Raw genomic sequence first — 22,500 nt, forward strand, 5'->3', positions numbered from 1 at the left:
GAGACTGCTGAAAAAGAATGTATTACGCATTTCAGCTGTATCTTGCAGACCACTCCTGATAAGAAATGTGAGAGATATATGCTCATTATCCCCAGACAGGTTTGAAATATGAACTTGAGAAAAGTGTGACAGTTACTTCCACCAAGCTCCTCTGACCTTGGTTACGATAAGGTGTTCAAACAATAGAACACAGCAGATAACTTCTCACGGTCATAACCAAATACCCCCCAAATAGTCCTGTTGTTTTCATAGTGTTCTAAATGACTGTGTGATGGGTTCAGAAGCAACACGATACCAGTACCCCCCCAGTTCAAGGTCTGAAACCAAAAGTGCCCTAGGGGGTATTCCTACCTTTATTTGAGCTGAGAACAGGTGCTTTCAACAAAGAACGTCCAACATCCTCATGGCTTCTGGGGGTTGGGGACGAATATCAACAGACAGGATTTGTACTATTTGACGTTTCCCGAGGAAAGTTCCAGATCAAACTAAATGATCAAACCAAGGTTGATCTTGCAGTGAGTTAGGACTTGGATATGAATCCCAGGAAACAAAAAAACTGCAACCAACATGCTGAGACAGCCACCTGGCTACCTATCTGTCCAAAACATATTTATTGTTGAATAGATTTGCGTTGGCTAGAAATACAGTAGGCTACATACTGGCACCACATGAAACCCATGATTAGTCATGTGCAATCAAACATTTTATGACTGATTGCATTCATTACTGTAATTACCCATTTATTTTAAGATTGCCCAATTGTGAGGATGCTGGTTTTAGGTTTAGTTGCAAATCCCGTAAAATATTCATCTGGCCAAGCCGTGGTACCCTGAATGGCTGAACGCCAACATCATCCTCACTGATTAAATAAAACAAGTCAATCTGCAGTACATTAAGAAAAAACAGGCAATCATGAAAAAGAACACACAATAGATATGAACATACACAAGGCTTACAACACAATGTGCAGACTCGGGCGGTTTAGCGTTAGGGGGAAAGACATCATGCGTGTCAGAAGTGGTCAGTCCGGGTGACCAGGGAACAGGGCTGTGGCCAAGATAAATCTTCCACTAAAACGTGGTCCAGGGTGGAGTTCCTAATAAGACATCACCGTCTACATTTCTATTGGTCCGTCATCTCAGTGTTTTTATTTCAGACATTCCTCACGTGGTTTTTTCTACTTGCCTGTTTATCCTGATCAAAGGCGTCAAAGCGGCATTTTACTCAATATGTTTTTGTTTTTATGCTTTCCGTCAATCCATCGTGTAGGCCTATGTGATTAAAAAATATGAATGTTTGGTGAGTAAGAACTTCATCAACCTCAAAAACATGTGATGTGCAAATGACTTGAAAATGAGCTAATACATCATCATCATCATCATCCTTTTGGGTTGGCCTTGGCGTAACAGTTCAAATATATCAAGTTCTCATCTGACTGCATAATTTGTCAATGTGCCCTTGAGCAATGTAACTGTAATCCTGTTAATTGCTTTGGATACGAGTGTTTGCTAAATTACTAAAGATGTCAAACATAAATACATCAGATTCTAGTCAGATATTTTAGTCTAACCGACAGGTACCGGAGACTCTTGCTTTGATGCAACTTTCTCTATTCATCATATAACCTCCAGACGACCCGGCCCCAGAGTCAACCTCACCTTAGCCTTCACCGGGGCCCCTGACAGGGCTGGGGGAGGGGCTTTCATCCGGGCTGAGATGACAAGGCTGTGTGGTCCCTGTGGCCTAACCCCAGGACATCTCTGTCTGCACAGGAACTACAGGACAAGGCCACCCGAGGAGGACGGACACGCAATCTACACCGAATATACACAGAGATCTCTGACCATCAGCCCCCTGTCACAAAACGAGAAGGGACAGTTGTGAAGGGTAGGATAGTGAGCCCATTTAACTAAACAGGAACTGATCTAATGCGCATGAATATTACGGAAGAGCATTAGGGCCAACAGCAGATTCTTTTTTATTTTTTTAAGCTCCTGAGTTTAAAGTCAGAAATTCTGACTTTTTTCTTAGAAGTTATTTCTGACTTTTTTCTCAGAAATTCTGACTTTAATCTCAGAAGTTATTTCTGACTTTTTTCTCAGAAATTCTGACTTTAAAGTCAGAAATTCTGAGTTCTTTTCTCTGAAATTCTGACTTTAATCTCAGACATTCTGACTTTAATCTCAGAAGTTATTTCTGACTTTTTTCTCACTCAACTCTGACTTTAAACTCAGAAGCTTAAAAAAAAAAAAACTCAGTTGTTGGCCCTAATGCTCTTCCCTAGAATATAGTAGGCTACTGAATCTTAAACAATTGTTTAACGTAATTTCCTATTCTCTCCCTGAGTATGCCGACTAACAACACTGAATCCGTCTCCTCTGACCTCTCTGCTGGGAGGCGGGGCTAAACCGTCCACCGAGCTGAACTTGGTCCCCAGGTTAGCTGTCTCCCCGAGGAAGAGACCAGACCCACCGAGCTGAACTTGGTCCCCAGGTTAGCTGTCTCCCCGAGGAAGAGACCAGACCCACCGAGCTGAACTTGGTCACCAGGTTAGCTGTCTCCCCGAGGAAGAGACCAGACCCACCGAGCTGAACTTGGTCCCCAGGTTAGCCGTCTCCCCGAGGAAGAGACCAGACCCACCGAGCTGAACTTGGTCCCCAGGTTAGCTGTCTCCCCGAGGAAGAGACCAGACCCACCGAGCTGAACTTGGTCCCCAGGTTAGCTGTCTCCCCGAGGAAGAGACCAGACCCACCGAGCTGAACTTGGTCCCCAGGTTAGCTGTCTCCCCGAGGAAGAGACCAGACCCACCGAGCTGAACTTGGTCCCCAGGTTAGCTGTCTCCCCGAGGAAGAGACCAGACCCACCGAGCTGAACTTGGTCACCAGGTTAGCTGTCTCCCCGAGGAAGAGACCAGACCCACCGAGCTGAACTTGGTCACCAGGTTAGCTGTCTCCCCGAGGAAGAGACCAGACCCACCGAGCTGAACTTGGTCACCAGGTTAGCTGTCTCCCCGAGGAAGAGACCAGACCCACCGAGCTGAACTTGGTCCCCAGGTTAGCTGTCTCCCCGAGGAAGAGACCAGACCCACCGAGCTGAACTTGGTCCCCAGGTTAGCTGTCTCCCCGAGGAAGAGACCAGACCCACCGAGCTGAACTTGGTCCCCAGGTTAGCTGTCTCCCCGAGGAAGAGACCAGACCGCGGATGATAAGAGGCTGTGCGGAGATGACAGGCTCCAGACCAGACAGCCCCTAATGGAGCCCAAGCAGCGGCTGGGAGGAACACGGCCAGCGAAGCTCCGCGCCTGGCGCTGACTAGTCCCGCATTCCACTACACATATGTCAACAGGAATAGCAACTGATTATTACATACAGCCGTAGCCTTTGAGCAAACAACCTTTCATCCTCTCCGTTTGAAACATCTTGAAACGGGTACACAGCAGTAACAAACTGTAACGGAGTCGAACATCTATTTAGCGCTGGGACGATTCTGCCAATTTCAGCTGTTTTTTCCGTAACGTAACCGAGACCACATTAAACAAACATAATACACTTCACAAATGGTAAACAGAGAATGATAATTTATCCGAGCTTTTTTTCACTCGAGACCTAACCGTCAAGAACAAACAAACACACAACTACACCACAGCAGTGTGTGTTGTGTTGTGTAGGCTACACATTGTTCATGTGGTCAGGACCATCCATTGTAATCGCAGTCTCCCTCTACATAAACTAGACTACTTAGTAGAGAGTTGGGCAAGACCACAATGCACCTCTGCTCTGCAGTATTCCTGAGATCCCATTGGCTATTTGATTCAGTACAATGTGCCAAATGTATACTCTACTAGTCTTAATAGGGAGATTCCAGGTAATACCGTAAGCACACTTGATTTATAACTTTAAATGTTCAATTTAGCCAAGCCATGCATAACTCAAAGCTTTCAAGCTTTAGTTTGTGAAACAAGAGCCAGGGGAGACATCAGTCATGTAGACAGGTGCGGCCGGGGGATCGAGCAGCGCGGAGCACCTTCGCCCTACGTCCCTCGTCACAGCGCAATCAGCGCGATATCCCGCTGTAAATCTCCCCTATCAGCTGTGGCTACCTGCCCAGAGCGGAGCTGGCTTGTCACTCATGCTTGCTGGTCGCTACCAGGACCGTGAATTGTGGACCGTTTGAGCTTAATCTGTTTTTCGGAGTGGAATGGGCTACCGATGCTGCCTCAGGGCCCCTACTCAGGTTCATCTGCATGAGGGCTCTGGACACACCCATGAGCATAATGAAGCAGATAACTATAGCTCTTAGATGGACTGTCTTGGTGTGTGTGTGTGTGTGCGTGTGTGTGTGTGTGTGTGTGTGTGTGTGTGTGTGTGTGTGTGTGACAAAGGCTAGTCTGAAAAAATGAGTCCTTAGCTAACTTTTAAGAGTCAACAGAGGCCACAGAACGTAGGTCCAATGGAAGGGCGTTCCACGACCTAGGAGCCACGACTTCGAAGGCTTGGTCACCTTTAGTCACCTTTAGTCACCTTTAGTCACCTTTAGTCACCTTTAGTCTTTAGCCTTGAGCAGGAAACTACCAACAGGCCCTGGTCAGACAACCTGAGAGATCTGCTGGTGATAGCGTGTGTGCACATGTGCGGGTTCATGCATGTGTGTGTGTATGTGTGTGTATCGTGTGTGTGTGTGTGTGTGTGTGTGTGTACAGGTGTGACACCTGCGCTTCAGCTTTAATAACAAGACATGACTCGTGGCATTCATGGTGTCACATATTTGTTTAATTTTCTAATTATCTTAGCAATTAACCCTCACTTAACCATAGGGAAGAAGCAACATATTCGGTGCTTACCAAAGGCTTTGTATCTGTTCTAATCCCATCATTTCTTTAAGGCTCTCTGAATAGTGTCTGTTAATGGCGTAACGCAGCACACAAAGGTGCTAAGTGCCTCCATCTGTCTTTGTACAAGTCAATACAGGGTGATCAGACACCTAGAACAACTATTACCCTCGAAAACACAGCTGCTCCTTATAGACGCCTCACACGCACCTGAGCACCTTATATTTCCTTCCCTGCTTTCAAGGCGAAACCACTTTGCCCTGCCGCTGTCCGAACAAACACTCTAAAAAAACGACAACATGGTGGACGGGGCGTAGAAACGGTCATGATGATTCGTCGTCCGCTGCCGTTCTGGTCATGGTGGTGGCGTTCCTCTAGTGGCGTTCCTCTGATAGCGTTCCTCTTCCCAGATTGTTTTCCTGGAGACAAATTGGCTTCCATTGCAGCAGATCAGCAAGGAGGCCTCTGACCTCTGACCCCCCTCATACCCCCTCCCCCCCCTACCCTCCTGGTGTTCAGAGACGGGGTGGGGGAGGAGCCAGCAATCAGAGCCATGCCCAAGTGAGGCTGGCTGCTGATTGGCTCAGATCCCCACTGCACCACTTGCACACAACCTCTGATTGGTCCACATATCTCAACGGCACAGACATTGCACTCGCTGTGTACATAAAACATCGCTTATCTTTCACACTGCAATCTGTACATACACTCATCACTCTTCATCCTGTATATGTTATGTAAATTGCATTTGTACTATTGTTTTTTTGGTATATTGCACTGTATTTTGTATTTGCAGTGTTTTCTGTATTGCATCGCGTCTTGGCACTGTCCTATCCTGCTCTAGGAAGGTTTGATATCTGTTGCGTCATTGTTAGCTTGGTTGGCTTTTGGGAGAAGTGCACACCTCAGGAATGCACAAATGACCTCGAGAGATAACCAAGAGCTCATTACTTTAGTCAGACTGACAATAAACAATGTGAACGCAATTCATCTCTTGGTCCCTGAGCTCAGCGTCACTCTCCGTCGCTCGGAGTTGACGAGCCTCCTGTGAAAAACATACAGTACCCAGACCGCAGTCCGATCAGGGCCATATACAGGCCAGATCTGGCACTTGTGGCTTAGTTCCGGCCCATATACGGCCCAGATCCGCTTGCTATCTGGGTACTAATACAGTATATGTTGATTATTGATGGTAGCCTACTGAAGAATCAATGGCCGAAAAGGAAAGTAGTTTGACTGGAAGGGAATTGGAGATCAGATTCAACATTTATCCAGTACAACAGCGTACCCAGATAGCAAGCGGATGTATAATGATTCTGGGCCATATATGGGCCGGAACTAAGCCACAAGGGCCAGATCTGGCCTGTATATGGCCCAGATCCGCTTGCTATCTGGGTTTGGCAGTCAGCTTTCCCTGATCAGACAACATGGTGTTCAGTCTGTCCCACCTTTATAGTTGGCGGCCTGTACCTATACATAGTTTCTACCTAGTTTTACCTATAGATGGCTAGAGTTCCCTCCAACTATGACCTTATACATCAGTGGGCAGTGATAATCATATGGATGTACACTTGATCTCCTCCAGACACCTGACCACAACCAACTAAGGCATGTATACGCTCTTGTGCTGAGAATAGCCAGGGCACTTGAGACAGAAAAACCTCTTATCAAGTACATATTGACAACAACGACTGCAATATTGCTACTGTAGTGCTGAAGAACAGTGTTCTGGAATGCTGAGTTGTTCTGGAATGCTGAGTTGTTCTGGAATGCTGAGTTGTTCTGGAATGCTGAGTTGTTCTGGAATGCTGAGTTGTTCTGGAATGCTGAGTTGTTCTGGAATGCTGAGTTAGCATCTCAATTCACAGTTGCTATCAGGACCATCTAGCAGACCTGTTACTGTCTTGAAGGTGTTGCGATAACCATCATTTTCTTCCTCACAATCCGTGTTGAAAGAGCTGTGCGATTTAGACCCCTCAGAAGTCGCAAGGTTTTCATTAGTCCTGGCGCTGCACGGATCATTACTGCCCCCAACACACCCTTCAAAGACCCAACGCCCAGACTAGGGCGTACGACCTGGAAGACTCAAGGTAACCCCCCCCTCTCTCTCTCTTCTCTCTCTCTCTCTCTCTCTCTCTCTCTCTCCCTCTCTCAGCACAACGAACTAGGCCCTTAATAAACATGTCACACTTCCTTAATGACAGACCAAAGACCCCGCCCCCACCCCCACCCGTCCCATTCTAGTGACTGATCTAGGTAATGTGATGCTGTGTGTTTGAGGACTGAACCACTGGCTTGGGTGTCAGGTGATCCACCCGCTCTCTGTCGACCGCGCTCCCCTTTAAAGCTTACCTGGAGGTCACGACCCCGAACTAAAGAGCCGCCTGGCGCCCTGTCCTGATTCGCCCTGTATAACGCTGGTTATAGAGGGTCATGACATGGAGAGAGTGTGACCACGTAGAGTACAAAGCTGTGTCTCGGAATGTTCTTTAGCATTCTTTAAAGATGGCGACGCTTCCTTCCCTAGCCGAATTTAAACGGGTATTTTCTGGCTATTGTGTTTCAAAAAGTAACAGTTTTAGTTGATTTTATCTCTGCTGTATGTCATTTCTCTGTATCTCTTGTATGTCATTTCTCTGTATTTCTGTTGTATGTCATTTCTCTGTATCTCTGTTGTAGATAGATAGATAGATAGATAAATCTTTATTTTTGTGTCACTCCTTAACAGACATTTCCATCACATCAGTACAAAAGTGCAATAATAAAAAGTTAAGGACCACTCACAATGAGTTGTGAGACACAATATAATTACAAATCAAAATAGAATAGAGCGTACATGATAGTACTACACACATACAACCATACAATTGAGAATACAATACAGTATGGCGACATACAAAATACAGTATAAAGGAGGATGGGGACTAAATGAATAGAGAGGAATAGAAATAGAAATGGGTCAGTTTATAGACCCGTACTCATGAAAGCTACTCTTCTTTTTAGGATGAGGTGGCAGGCTTTGGCGCATTCGTTGATACAGTGTCTACCGGCTAAAATTATACACAATTTATTTGAATCATCAAGGTCATTAAAAAATTCAAAGTGCTTTGAGAGGGAGATATAAAGATTGTATGTCATTTCTCTGTATCTCTGTATGTAATGTCTCTGTCTGAGCTGCTCTCTGTTTTGAGGCCCCTGTGAGGGCCCGTGGGCTGTCTGTCTGAGCAGGTCAGGGTCCAGACGACATATCAGTAGCAGCCGGGGTTGGGGGGGGAGAGGGGGGGGTTAAGGAGGGGTCAGAGGTTACACGCTTAGAGAGAGGGCTTCATTAGCCTCCTTGCAGATCTGCTGTAATGGAAGCCAATTTGTCTCCAGGAAAACAATCTGGGAAGAGGAACGCCCCCAGAGGAACGCCGCTAGAGGAACGCCACTAGTGGAACACCACTAGAGGAACGCCACCACCATGAGCAGAAGGGCAGCGGACGACGAATCACCATGACCGTTTCTACGCCCCGTCCACCATGTTGTCGTTTTTTTTGAGTGTTTGTTCAGACAGCGGCAGGGCAAAGTGGTTTCACCATGAAAGCAGGGAAGGAAATGTAAAATATCTGTAGGAATTTAAATCTGTCTCGGTATCCTCTTCTAGTTGACCTTCCTGGGGTGATACCTTGACCCCCCGAGTCCTTCCTGTTTCCCCGTGAGAGGGCATAACTTCCTTTGTGGGGGGGATTATGGGTGAGAGAGTTTCTGTGGCCGGACTGCGGATGTGAGACATCAGGCATGCTGATTTAGACATGTCCAGAGACACCCCAGCACAGCAAGATTTCGGGGTCGGGAGGAGCCGAGGGGTCCCTTGGCGCTGCTTCCAGAAATGCCTTCTACTGAAGCGGGGTCAGCCGGTCTGGGTTGGGATTGGACGGCTGGTCTCGGGGGTGGGGTGGGGGGAGGGGCTAACGAAAACAAACGAGCCAACAGGTCAAGAGGTCGAGATCAAGGCTCGGGGAATCTCCTCTCCATTTCCAGCCCGGGAGATTAATGAGGCCCCGGTGATAGGCCCTGAGAGCGGCCATTTTTCAGTATCACTTACTCCCATAGACCTCTCCAGGCCTGGGGCGTCTGTGTGCAGACCACCTGTTGGCCCATTAGGTCTTTATGGACTGTTTGATAATGGGTCCGGGGTGCCACTGACCAGGGGACAAGTCTAAGACAAAGTTAAGTCGCAACATAGAAATGACAAGTGGAGTTTGCCACCCTTTTCTCCCATTGTATCATCAATACTAGTGTAGGCTTGCACTTTGATCTGTATTGTTGCCCACGCAGATACAAAACACGCACATGCACACACACACACACACACACACACAACGGATGATGACTTCTTCCAGTGGCAAATATAGTGAAATTATACCAAATGTTTTGTATAGACCACTATATTTCCACTCTTCCACCTGTCAGTCCGTTTGTTAATTGTACTCCAAATAAACGGTTGGATTTAACAAGGCGATGAAGAATAGTGATCAGAGCCGTTATATTCCTACAGCCTATTACATGGAACATGAGTGATATCTTAGCTTTGAACTTGAAATTGTGTACTTGTGATGTAAAGGCCATCGTGAGAATGTGAGAATGATAGGATAATAAATATGTATCCACAGTTAAGTTGGCGTAGACCTAAATGGTCAGGTAAAATGGTCTTTGACACAAGGCTGCCCCCTAGTGGAAATGAACCTAACAACAGCAATAATTAAATAAATAGAGATCCACACAACACAATTTAGAAACGTCTCAACTCAATTGTATTATTTCAAAATCTGTGATGGCCTACTGTATAAAGATGAAGCTCATATATTCATTCGGATCAGGTGGTCATCATATCTGTCATCAAAATGCAAACAATCATGTCATCAAAATGTGAAAGACAGCGTTGTACTGACACAAATCAACCACAAGATGGCGATGTAGTCTGGATTTAGGCCAATGCTTTTTTCTTTTTTTGGGGGGAGGTTGACACCTATGCCACCTTTACAGTTTCAGCTTCAGTTAAAACATGTTCATTGTTGCCATATCATTCCAATCATTAACTAGGTACTAATATGTGCCCAATCAAAGAATGTTGGTTTTGAAAGGTCTATCACAACAATATATCTCAAAAATGTAGATCATTCAACTTGAAGCATGATCTTTTGGCTTTGATCATGCTCTGCCATTTAATGTCCAGCTGTATGCGCATGAGACACTAGGCCTATAATAATATACCGGGGTATGATGGTGTGTAGGCGGGTGGCTAATCTCTATCCTACACTTCCCACACTGCATTGCTGCGCCGTGGCCAGTAGTCATCGTGCTGCTGTCACTCTGCCCAAGTGCCCATATCAGACACAGGTCCAGCATCTCTGCGCAGGGTATGGAGCGAAGGTGGATGGAGAAATGCAGTGAATCTATATAATTTGGAACATTTACAAGGTGTTGACATCCGCGACGAGGAAAGGAAAATGTGACGGCTGGGATTTCCTCTTGTGCCGCTGCGGAGCACGGGCCGTTATTTAGAGCAAAATGCGGAGTCTTTTTCACTGTAGGTGTTAACGCAGAAAATACAAGATGAAGAAACAATTCAATCGCATGCGACAGCTCGCCAACCAGACCGTGGGCAGGTAAGCGACCCCGCGTCTTATTATCACCGTGTTCTGCAAGTGAGGACAAGTGAGAGTCAGAAGATGGAGAGACCCCGCAAATATGCTGGAGCAGCCTTTATGTGAAACATGACCAAGCAAATATGATGCCCATAAGCTTATAGGCTATTATTATTAAGCTACACACTAAACGCAATGGATAGGTGTTTCCAAGTAGGTTGCAGAGCCGAGGATAGCCTATAACCAATTTGCATTAACGTTAGTTCTTTGCGTAATGGCCATTGGAATACCGCATAGGCAGTGTAGGCGCAATGCCATACCAGCTTCTAAAACCTCTCTATCGCATTATTCAATAGGGGAAAAACGCAGGTCCCAATTTAAATACCAGTCCCTGCTTGCGATGGGTAGCCTATCTTTACATGTTACTGTACCAGCAGCCCTCCGAAGGCTGTTGCCTACTGTATGTGCTGCTGATGCAGATGGATGCGGTCTCTGCGACGTGAGGGGAAAATGGAAAAAGCGCAATGTTTTCATTACGCAGTAGGTATCTCAGCTGTGGGGAGACCAGCATCATCTTATCAGGTGGATATCGTGTAGGCCTGTGCACCTTTTTACGGTCGTTTACTGCGTTGGGCAAAATCCAGTAGGTTATGATGACTGGATCAACATGAATTCACTTTGGCCACCCAACCCTGCATCCGTAGTAGCCTAGTGTGGACCATAAGGATTTCCTTAGGCGCCTCATGCATACACTATAGTCTACAGTCTGTAAAGTGTTGATTATATACGGAATCATATTTATTTCCCGAGTAACAGATGGCAAAGCAAGTCAAACAGATGCGCCACAGACGCCCTGTAATTTCCCACATATAAGCAGTAACTATAAACAATATTAACATGACGCTCACGTACAGTACCTAATATATACCGCCCCGCTACTGTAAGCGGTGCCCTGACATCTCCTACAACGGGAGTGTGTCTAGTTATTGACCTTTAACGGTGCCGGTACAGTAGCCTATGTGTTGATCGCGGGGCCCCCGCCCTATCGCGCTCTGCTGTGTTTTCACCTGACGAGGAAGCAGCTTGTGATGCAGAAGGCGCTCCCCGCTCCCCGCTGCTGCTTCCTGGGGGGGATTGGGACGCTGTGTTGTGGGTCAGTGGCTCCGGTGCTGTGTGCTTGCACCAAGGGGGTGGAAGGGGGGGGGGGGGGGGGGTGGAGGGGGTGGTGGTGGGGGGGGGGGGCGCTATTTGGTTTCCAGCTCTGCTGCTGCTGGCTTTAGCGCAGCATTCTGAGAGGTGTCAATCAGCCATCTGCACTTTTCGGGGTGCGTAGTGAGAGTGGATCTACTGTCGGTGGAGATGACTGGGTGCATGATACAGTATTTAGGTTGGTGTGTACGCTGGAAACTCACTTTGTGTGTGTGTGTGTGTGTGTGTGTGTGTACTTGCACACCTGCGTGTGTGTGTGTGTGTGGCCGGGGAGGTGCGCCTGAATACCTGTATGTGCATGGGTGCCTCTGTGTGTGTGTGTGTGTGTGTGTGTGTGTGTGTGTGTGTGTGTGTGTGTGTGTGTGTGTGTGTGTGTGTGTGTGTGTGTGTGGCCAGGGAGGTGCGCCTGAATACCTGTATGTGCATGGGTGCCTCTGTGTGTGTGTGTGTGTGTGTGTGTGTGTGTGTGTGTGTGTGTGTGTGTGTGTGTGTGTGTGTGTAGCCTCTACGGTATTCCTCTCACACAGCCGGCTGTCCGGCAGGCAGAGAGAGAGAGAGAGAGAGAGAGAGCAGCAGCAGTGTCGGCCGCCCGCTGAGGTGCTCTGTCTGCAGCCCCACCTTACTGAGCAACAACATGTCTCCTAAACAACACGGTGTCCCTGCTAATGACTCCTAGCTGTAGTACCAGACCAGGCCAGGCACCCCCCCCCCTGGGAACACTGGGGGGGTTAAAGGTGACACTGTCATCTGGTCCAGGTCTGAGCGCCATAGTGTGGCCGCCTGGCGGAGGCCTGTCCCAGGGTCAGAGGTCAGGCCGGGTAGGGGGTGCCCCTCTGTTTTAGGAAGGTGACCTTGGGGAATTTGGTGGCTATGGTGGAGTGGAGAGAAGACTCCTGTTAAGGGCTTGGCCAGAGCGGGATTCGAACCCACGTTCGACTTGGTTCCCGCTTGTGAGGCGGACGTGGGGACAGTTGCTCCTCTTGGAGGGACTGTCAGCGCTCCTTTGAGGAGTCAGGTTTCGTCAGCTGCTGGACATACGGGTCACGGCACCAATGTAACCCCTGTTAAGGGGACTTGCCCAGGGCGGGATTCGAACCCACGTTCGACAAGTTCTCCAGCTTGCGAGGCGGACACGCTGACAGTTGCGCCAATAAGGACGTCCCTCTTGGAGGGACTGTCAGCGCTCTTTTCAGCTACTCCACGTTTCACTCGGTTACACAGACGAGCAACTTACAATAATTGCTTTTAACGTAGGAAAAGCCTGTACTACTACTCACCACTGCTTCTCCTTTCAAAACAAGTGACTAAGAGCATAATCTAGTGCTGAAGGCAAAGTGTAAGAATAGCAATACATCTATCTAATTTGTTTGCACATACACAGTAATTAGGACACCTTGATTGCCTCAGTAACAAAGTTGTCATGGAGGCTACAGGATAATCTATTGAATGCAGCTAGAATAGAATAGATTAGAATAGAAGTTTATTAGCCATGTGTAACAAGTACGGATACAGGTATGAATTCTTGTAATGGCTTGTCCGTAGTACAGTATCATATCAGAGCTAATCAGTTTCTCAGTCCAGTCTTGGATACTCAGTAAGATATTTAAAGGTTCCCAAACTGTCAGTTTACTGTACTATCCGTCATCTAGCAGTGTCATCCGTGTGTACTTATCCCATCCGATCGTGGATGACTGTCTGTGTCCATATTGTAGCAGTATTGGGCTGTGGTGCGGATGAGTCATCCTGCCAGGTTACCTGCTGGTCTGGTGTTGGTGTAACTCACACTAATCACAAACCTCCATTTGGTATCATTCCCTCATGATGCAACTGGAACCAGCAATTACATCGCTAATCTCAGCCCACTGGAACCCCTCGCTGTGAGAAAAATTACAATCTCCCACTGGTTGTGTGTGTGTGTGTGTGCGTGTGTGTGTGTGTGCATGTGTGTGTGTGTGTGTGTGTGTGTGTGTGTGTGTTTTAAAGGTTAGATTGTTACCTTCTGTTTGTGGTGATCTTAGTTCCTGTCCTCCTTCCCATTCATGTTCTGGCAGAGGCAGGGAGGGAGGGGGTATTTTGGTGGAGGCAGGGAGGGAGGGGGTATTTTGGTGGAGGCAGGGAGGGAGGGGGTATTTTGGCGGAGGCAGGAGGGAGGGGGTATTTTGATGGAAGGAGGGGGTATTTTGATAGAGGGAGGGAGTATTTTGGCGGAGGCAGTGAGGGAGGGGGTATTTTGACGGAGGGAGGGGGTATGTTGGCGGAGGCATCGAGGGAGGGGGTATTTTGACAGAGGGAGGGGGTATTTTGGTGGAGGCAGTGAGAGAGAGGGGGTATTTTGACAGAGGGAGGGGGTATTTTGGTGGAGGGAGGGGGTATTTTGGTGGAGGCAGTGAGGGAGGGTTTTTTTTGACTGGGGGGATTTTGACGGGGGGGTGGGTTTTGGCGGAGACAGTGAGGAAGGGGGTATTTTGACGGGGGGGGGGGTATTTTGGCGGAGGCAGTGAGGAGGGGGTATTTTGGCGGAGGCAGTGAGGAGGGGGTATTTTGGCGGAGGCAGTGAGGAGGGGGTATTTTGGCGGAGGCAGTGAGGGGGGGTATTTTGGCGGAGGGGGTAGTGTAAGCGGTCTTGGGTGGGGCTGAACCGGCCCTCCCCTCCGTCTGCTCTACCAGGAAGGGCGGCCATGTTTCACGAGAGGAACGCCTGTTTACCATCCAGAGAATAAAGAAGAACACATTCTAAAGTTCTAGTGTGTGTGTGTGTGTGTGTGTGTGCGTGTGTGCGCGTGTGTGTGTGCGTGTGTGCGCGTGTGTGTGTGCTATTCACAAGGGGACTGCAGCATCAGCAGAGCAAGCCAGATTGCAAATGCATTTATGTTGATTAATGGGCCATCTTAACAAACACATTCACGCAACAAGGACTCTTCCAGACATGTAACAACAACTACATCTCCTCTCTCTCTCTCTCTCTCCCTCTCTCTCTCTCTCTCTCCCTCTCTCTCTCTCTCTCTCTCTCTCTCCCTCTCTCTCTCTCTCTCTCTCATTTCATAAACCCACAAGTCATTAGACGTTCTTCTAGGCCTCAGAGGACCTCGTCATCCTTTTAATCCATGTTGTACTGTACATGTCCACAGAGAACAAACTTACAAGTTAAGATGTGTTAAGATGCTGTATGTGTCAACGTTTCTTATTGATCTATAATTTGAGAAACATTTTTCTAACAGTGTGTCATGTCTGGGTGATCTGACCTCCTCCATGTACTTTACAGTACCATATACATCAAGATCTCCATACTGTAAGCTTCAAGCATAGTCAGTGGAATATGACTTACTGCTTCCTGTTGTTCTTAAAGCATGTTGAACAGAACTATGCCTCAGCCTGGGTATGTAATGTGTTTGTACTTGGTATGTAATATTAATATGTAATATGAATTTCACTGATTCAGTTGTCATTCATTTACGCCTTCGAGCTCATTAAACCATCAGTCACTCTGGAGACCTGTTCAAGCTGCCACCCTGCCTGACAAGGTCTTTTGGAGGATCTGCTGACCTCTATGACTCTCAGCTCTGCCTCCCCCCCCCCACCCCCCCACCCCCGGGAATCATAAGCCCCGCCCATTCCTCAGTGTGCTGGACTGAGATAAGATAAGACCTTATTAATCCCCCCACTGGAGGAAGTTAGGTTCTTCCAGCAGCAGAGTGACCGAAGATAAACAGAACACATAGTGCACATAGAACATCAATAACAATAAACAATAATAACCAATGAAGCGTGAGAAAGAAAAAAGTGAATATAAAAACAAGCTAAATATGAAAACTAGTCGATGCAAAGTGATAAGTGGCACGGGGCTGTGGGAGAGGTCGACTCCATCTTCATCTTGGAGATAAATGGATGGAAAATCTCAGCGTCTCGTAGCGAAGACGGTCTGACGCTGGTCCGGTTTAGTCGGCAGCTTCACCGAGTGACAGACTGGGTAATTACCGGCATTTAATCAGCGGCCGCCATGTTTTCTGTGGTAAAATGTTGCGGCCGCTCTTGCCTCCCCCACGCCGGCGCCTCCCTCCGCACCGACGGCCTACGGGAGGGGGGGTGGGCCGCGGGGGTGGGGGGGCAGGTGTGCTGCGTCAGCATCTCTCCTGGCTCACTCCCTGGCTCGCAGGCGCCGATAGGCTGCCTGCAGGTCACATGACCGCCCTATGGACCAATCCGGGCTCAGTAGGCGGTTGTGCACCCACGCATACGGTACCCTGTGTGTCCAGAGGAACAGTGACCTACGCTGAAGCACTCTGGGAGAAACGCTGCCCAGCCAGGAGAAACAGTAGCACTATCGCAGATGAAGGCTTCGAGAAGAATTATTCCAGACTTGTAATAGTTCAATGTTTCTCAGTAATGCTTAAGCGCTGCCGTTAGAGCGTTTTATCTTGCGATGGTTCTCGCGCGTCTTGACAGCGCCGGTGCGGGTGGACGCCATGGGAAAACATCCATTTTGTTCAGCCTCACTCTCGATCGCTCTTGACCCATTTCTCAATTCCCCGTCTCCAGGCCGTATCTGGGTCTAGGACAATCTTTGAAAAGATGGCGCACTACAAGCGCAACTAATAAGTCAGTCCTCTGCTGTGTAGGCCTTGCTTTGCTGTCTTGCCAAATATAGTATTTACAGTTTATTTTGTTTATATACATCCAAGTTAATTGCGATGTAGGAAATATTGGATTCAGTCTGCCTGCACACTCAACAAGGTCACCACACCCCTCCCTCCCGAACACCTCCGTGCTTCCACACTGCACCAATCACCAACGCCCCCACTCACGAATAGCAGCGGTTGTGTGGAAATACATTTATTTTCTACTCCCTTGTAGACGATGCTAATCTCTCTTCTACTGTATGGAATAGAGTTATGAGAGAATAGCAGCCATTTTGCTGGCTTGGAGAGGAGAAGTATATCTGTCTATCTGTCTTTTTGTGTGTCTCTCCCGCTCTCTTTATCTCTCTCACTCTCTCTCTCTCTCACTCTCTCTCTCTCTCCGCTCTGACGCATTCTCAGGGTGGAATGTGTTACAGCTGAGTTGGCGCACTGGCCTGTCATGGCGTCTCGTGAGCCTCCACAGGGACAAACCCAACACAGATTGACTGGGCTTGTAGGGAACGAGGAGGAGGAACAGAAGGACACGGGGGGGGGGGGGGGGGGGGGGTATACACAACCTTAAGCGTGTGTGTGTGTGTGTGAGCGGGTGTGTGTGGGTGGGGTGTGTACCCACGCTTGCACTTGGGAGCGATTGTCACTTGATCGCTGATTAAGATTCCGCTGCCATCGGTTGGAGTTTCAGATGGATGCACAAAGGACACAGACTATTACAGTATAATAACTATTAGACTATATTTAATAGACTATTATTATTAACTTAATCTCACCAGAGTTACAGTGGGCTGCCCTGATGTAATACATTCCTTTACCTGTGTTTGGTACTGAATCAACAGGATCAGAAGCAGAATCAGATCCATTGGCCAAAGATGTTACAGTAACACTAGTCAGACCTACAGTATCTCAACACTTTGATACGCGGTGCCAGAGGTGGAGAAAGGTTGAGGGTCGAGGATAGGGGGGGGGGGGGGGGATACACTGTATTTCTTTAAACCAATCACAATCGTCTTCGGCGGAGCGGTTGCTAGGCTGTTGTGGTTTCACGTAATCTGGGAGAATCTCCCATCGCCACCGATTGGCCGGTCATGTGAATCGGCCTCTGATTGGGCAGTAATAAACGAATCACAAGGCTTATCCCCAAAACCTACATCCGTTGAGTCAGACTACAGGAATACACGGAAGGAATTTGGTTCCGGCTGTTGGTGACTCTCAAGCAACACAAACAATATACAGACAAAGTACATACAGGTTCAGGGGTTCATCCTGGGGGGGTCAGGGGGGACATGTCCCCCCCAATATTTGAGATCATATTAAAATTGTCCCCCCCCCCCAATATTTAGATTGGGGTAATGGCATTCAAATGACCATACAGCCGCGTAGGAAGATGTCCCCCCAAAAAAATACTGAAATACAACATTTCAATGTAAATGTCCCCCCCCCCCCCAAAGTTGGATACAGATCCCCACCACTGCATACAGTATTAGATACAGACCATAGACAATATTCACAATATACAGTCCATGATATACAAGCAATACAGACTATATGACAGACAAACATTAAGATAAAGTGAATTAAATAATGATGTGTTCTGGACGATATAGACAGATGAGACGATAAGGAAAACAGACTATCCGTCGCTCTTGTTGCTTTGGCTGCTCCAATTGACCAGGCTCGCCCGTTGCCCCGCCTCCTCCCTTTCCCCATTGGCTGGCGAGGTCAGCATCACCATCACTATCTAGCTCACCTCGCTGCACTGTTGAGGCCAGAATGACGAGCATGCCCTCCCTGTGAATGACTGAACACTTCACTTTGAGGTTAACTTTTTATACTCCGCAGACTCTACAGTGTATTAAACGATGAATCAGTGATGAACCGTAAGCAACTGTTCTCAGTGATCTATTCACCGTGTCGTACAGTATGTTGAGGTATTGCACGTTCAACAGCTTCTAGACGTCCAGGGATGTTGCTGAAGTGTAGAGGTTCAGTCACGCCTACGAAAGGCAGGGTTGGGTCGCGCGTTTCAACCGAGGGATCGTGGCTACCTGGAAACTGGAGGCCGGGGCAAATGAGACTTTGAGGCCGTCAATAGAGAACAGCGGCTATCATGACTGCCTGCTGTCCATCTGCTGTCCTTCCACTCCCTTGTGAAGTCAGTGCCAGCGAGCGTTGAAAGAGGATATGACATCGTGGAAGAGCAGACACGCAGGAAGGGACGAGGCCTACCGTTCGACACACTTACAGTACATTCGTATTTCCGTGTCACTCCTATTGACCTGTTTTAATCGGGTCCCGTCATGACCAGCTGCAGGACGCCATCATTGTTGCTAGGGGGGTCACCCGGTCTGCGCCACATGATGTCAGCTCCAACAGGAAGTGACCTCAGGGCCTGACTGAGTTCAACTGTATCTTATAAGCACTAGTCTCACAATGCCAGACTTCTCCACCTCTCTAGACTCCAGAACAGCGCCGAAAATCGACGCCCCAACCAGAGCCACTGTCTACATCTCCATGGGGTGAAGGATACGCTCTACCGGAAATGATATCCTCCTAAAAAACCGGAGTGAAGAATCAAAACAAAACATTCACCGCACCATTAGGAACCCAGATAGCATGCGGTTGTGTAATGATTCTGGGCCATATATGGGCCGGAACTAAGCCAGAAGGGCCAGATCTGGCCTCTATATGGCCCAGATCCGCTTGCTATCTGGGAAGGACCGCCCTAAATACCGGATTGGTTCTGCAATGCATGTTTTTTCCTTAAATTTCTCATATTCTTTCCACCCACTTTTAGCAACAAAAACTGGACGTACGTCTTCAGTGTGTAGTTGAGCGCAGCGTTTAGAGACCGACTCGTGATTCCAGCAGAGCACCGACTCCATCAGGACGGACTGTAGTTACCGGAACGGCTACAGAATTTGACGCTGTGGTTTGAAACATACTAGTTTTGAAATGGAGCCGACACCCTTCTCTACATGACCTTTTCCCTCCATTCAGGAATGACAAATAACCCCAAAATACTATCAATTTCATAACACGCTCCTGTTTGTACATTGATAGTTTTCCACAACCCTCTTTTCTCGTTTATTGTCAGGCTGAGATTGCTGACTGAAAACAGCCAGCTCTCCATTAATATGCCAGATACTAAGGTCACAAATCCATCTTTTGGTTGCCTAGTAACAATGGAGTGTTTTTATCATACGTATCCTGCTCATTTCCCCCTGTCCGCCCGCATCATCGTTTCCGGCCCGCGCTATTGGGCAAAAGATGTGAGGGAAATCGGACGGGAATGCTTGGGAGGAATGCAATGCAGGATGCATACCGTACCGTACATGCATGTGCTCGCACGAATGGCAAACTACAAAGTGATGTGAGATTATCCATCATGATTGTTGGTTATTATAGTGAACTCACTGCTTGTCTTTCCGAAGCTGTGTACTGTAAGAGCTGGGCACATGATTCTCTAGGCTCACTCTGGACATGCGTGTGTGTGTGTGTGTGTGTGCGTGTGTGTGTGCGCGCACTTCTCACAGTTATTCTTGCATACTTAACAGAGCAGTGACCTAGTTTGCTGGACGACCACTCTAAGTGGGTTTTTCTGTTTTAGTATGCTACAGTATACCGTACTCCACCACCTCAGACTGGTCATTCAGGAGAAACCATTTTGGTCTCATAGCAGGAGAAACCATTTTGGTCTCTCATAGCAGGAGAAACAGAGTGTGCTCAACAGCAGGACAGTCAGAGGGCTTCTCTATGACGGCGACGTTGGTGCCAGCCTGCCAACCAGGCCAATCAGCGTCCTTTTGAAAGGAACAGAATTTAACCGCGCAACGCGATTGGTTAGGGGATGAACTAATCGCCGAGGACTCCTTCGGCAACGCCCATCTTGGAAAACGGGAGCCTGTCCAGACTGAATAAGGAAGTGAAATGAAACAACAAGTCAGTCTGTCAGGCTACAGCTAGATAGTCTACAGTAGCACTTCCAGGTTAGCCTACGGCAGCATTCCCAGGTTAGCCTACAGTAGCACTTCCAGGTTAGCCTACGGCAGCATTCCCAGGTTAGCCTACGGTAGCATTCCCAGGTTAGCCTACAGTAGCATTCCCAGGTTAGCCTACAGTAACATTCCCAGGTTAGCCTACGGCAGCATTCCCAGGTTAGCCTACAGTAACATTCACAGGTTAGCCTACAGTAACACTTCCAGGTTAGCCTACGGCAGCATTCCCAGGTTAGCCTACGGTAGGATTCCCAGGTTAGCCTACGGCAGCATTCCCAGGTTAGCCTACGGCAGCATTCCCAGGTTAGCCTACAGTAACATTCCCTGGTTAGCCTACAGTAGCATTCCCAGGTTAGCCTACAGTAGCATTCCCAGGTTAGCCTACAGTAGCATTCCCAGGTTAGCCTACGGCAGCATTCCCAGGTTAGCCTACTGTAGCATTCCCAGGTTAGCCTACAGCAGCATTCCCAGGTTAGCCTACGGTAGCATTCCCAGGTTAGCCTACAGTAACATTCCCAGGTTAGCCTACGGTAGCATTCCCTGGTTAGCCTACAGTAGCATTCCCAGGTTAGCCTACGGTAGCATTCCCAGGTTAGCCTACGGTAGCATTCCCAGGTTAGCCTACGGTAACATTCCCAGGTTGGCCTACTGTAGCATTCCCAGGTTAGCCTACAGTAACATTCCAAGGTTAGCCTACAGTAGCATTCCCAGGTTAGCCTACAGTAACATTCCCAGGTTAGCCTACGGTAGCATTCCCAGGTTAGCGGTGTGCGTCGGCCTGTAGGAGGCCGAAGCCTGACTACTACCGTACTTCTGGCTCAGACGAACCTCTCAGTTCTCTCTGCCGCTCTGTCGGCCGCTGACGACCGCGTCTGAGGACCAGACGGTTGGCCGTGCGCCAGTCCAGCGTGTTCATCCCAACTGTTCACATTCGCATTACGTGCGCATGAATTATTCACGCTCCCCTGACCCCATGCGCTGCCCTGGGGACTTGAGCACCAGGCTGCCAACGCATTTAACACATCTGAAATTAAAGCATGCATGTAAGACATTGTAGGCCTACTATGGAATATACAGCAGGCATATATTAATACTGCTCTAATGGAATATCAACAAATTGTTTTGTACTGTGATGCATTCCTCCCAGATAGCAAGCGGATCTGGGCCCTATATGGGCCGGAACTAAGCCACAAGGGCCAGATCTGGCCTGTATATGGCCCAGATCCGCTTGCTATCTGGGCTCCTGCGGGGGTCGGGGGGGGAGACATGATGGGAGTCCATAAGATTCCCTGAACGCCAATACTTTCCCACTCTCTCCCTCCCTGACCACAAGTTCCGGCAAGTAGTAGTACTGTACATCAGCTTTTCCTACGTTAAATGCAATTATTAAGTCGCTTTGGATAAAAGCGTCAGCTAGACGACTAATGTAATGTAAGATAACTTCTTTCAAGCGCCCGGAGTGAGTCAGTCTTATCAGTTTTGCGTTGATGATGTCATCAACGCGGCAGAGCGGCAGCCCCAGGAGTGGGAACCACCGTCTCGGTAAAATATTGTCTTAACTAATTAGTCTCGCCCGTGGCGTCTCGAGATGTTGTCGTTGCACTACTCTGCCGTTGGTGCTCGGCTCTCCGGGGTATTGAAAGTGAGAGAGAGAACACAAGTCCTCTGAAATTTCATCCTCTCAAATTCAGGTGGGCGCCGGGCACATTTTTTTGATACGGCGTTGAATAGTGACTCATTTTCTGTCATCATCTACATCTCCGGTGTGTGTGTGTGTGTGTGTGTGTGTGTGTGCGTTACTGACTCTGTATTGAGCCATCAGCAGGCCCAGGTGGAGGAATGCCTGCCTACCAGGATGTGACAGATGGTTGTGCAGACCTGGCGCTGTTACATATGCCATCTCTCTGAGCACCCCGCCCACGCCACCGCCGACACCTCCTCTCCTTGTTTACAGTTCCCGGTAGTACTCTATCCACACACACACGTCTGCCGAGAGCAATCTCCCTCCTCACCCAGACGACCTCTCCCCACAGCCTCGACGTCAGGCGTCCATTACTTCCTGTTTTCCAGCCACTCTGCTCTGCTGTTTCAGCGCTAGCCTCGTTAGCGGCGATAATGTACAATGCCGATATCCTGAGAGGAAATTCCGACGGTCCCGAAAAACAAACACGCTCAAAGAGCTGGACGTCCGAATGTCTTTGAAC

The 22,500-nt window shown here is 48.3% G+C and overlaps 1 protein-coding gene across 1 annotated transcript in view; it reads left to right on the plus strand.

Moving 5' to 3' along the window:
* Positions 1–10,426: 10,426 nt before the first annotated feature.
* arhgap44a (Rho GTPase activating protein 44a) overlaps positions 10,427–22,500 on the plus strand; it is a gene marked incomplete at both ends in the record, with an annotated part of 41,017 nt that continues 28,943 nt past the window's right edge. The window contains one exon of the mRNA XM_084438049.1: positions 10,427–10,479. Within this exon, the coding sequence (XP_084294175.1) occupies positions 10,427–10,479 (53 nt within the window). The remainder of the gene's footprint in view (positions 10,480–22,500) is intronic.

This window comes from Borostomias antarcticus, assembly GCF_949987555.1.
Source record: "Borostomias antarcticus genome assembly, chromosome: 5".
Lineage (NCBI taxonomy): Eukaryota > Metazoa > Chordata > Actinopteri > Stomiiformes > Stomiidae > Borostomias > Borostomias antarcticus.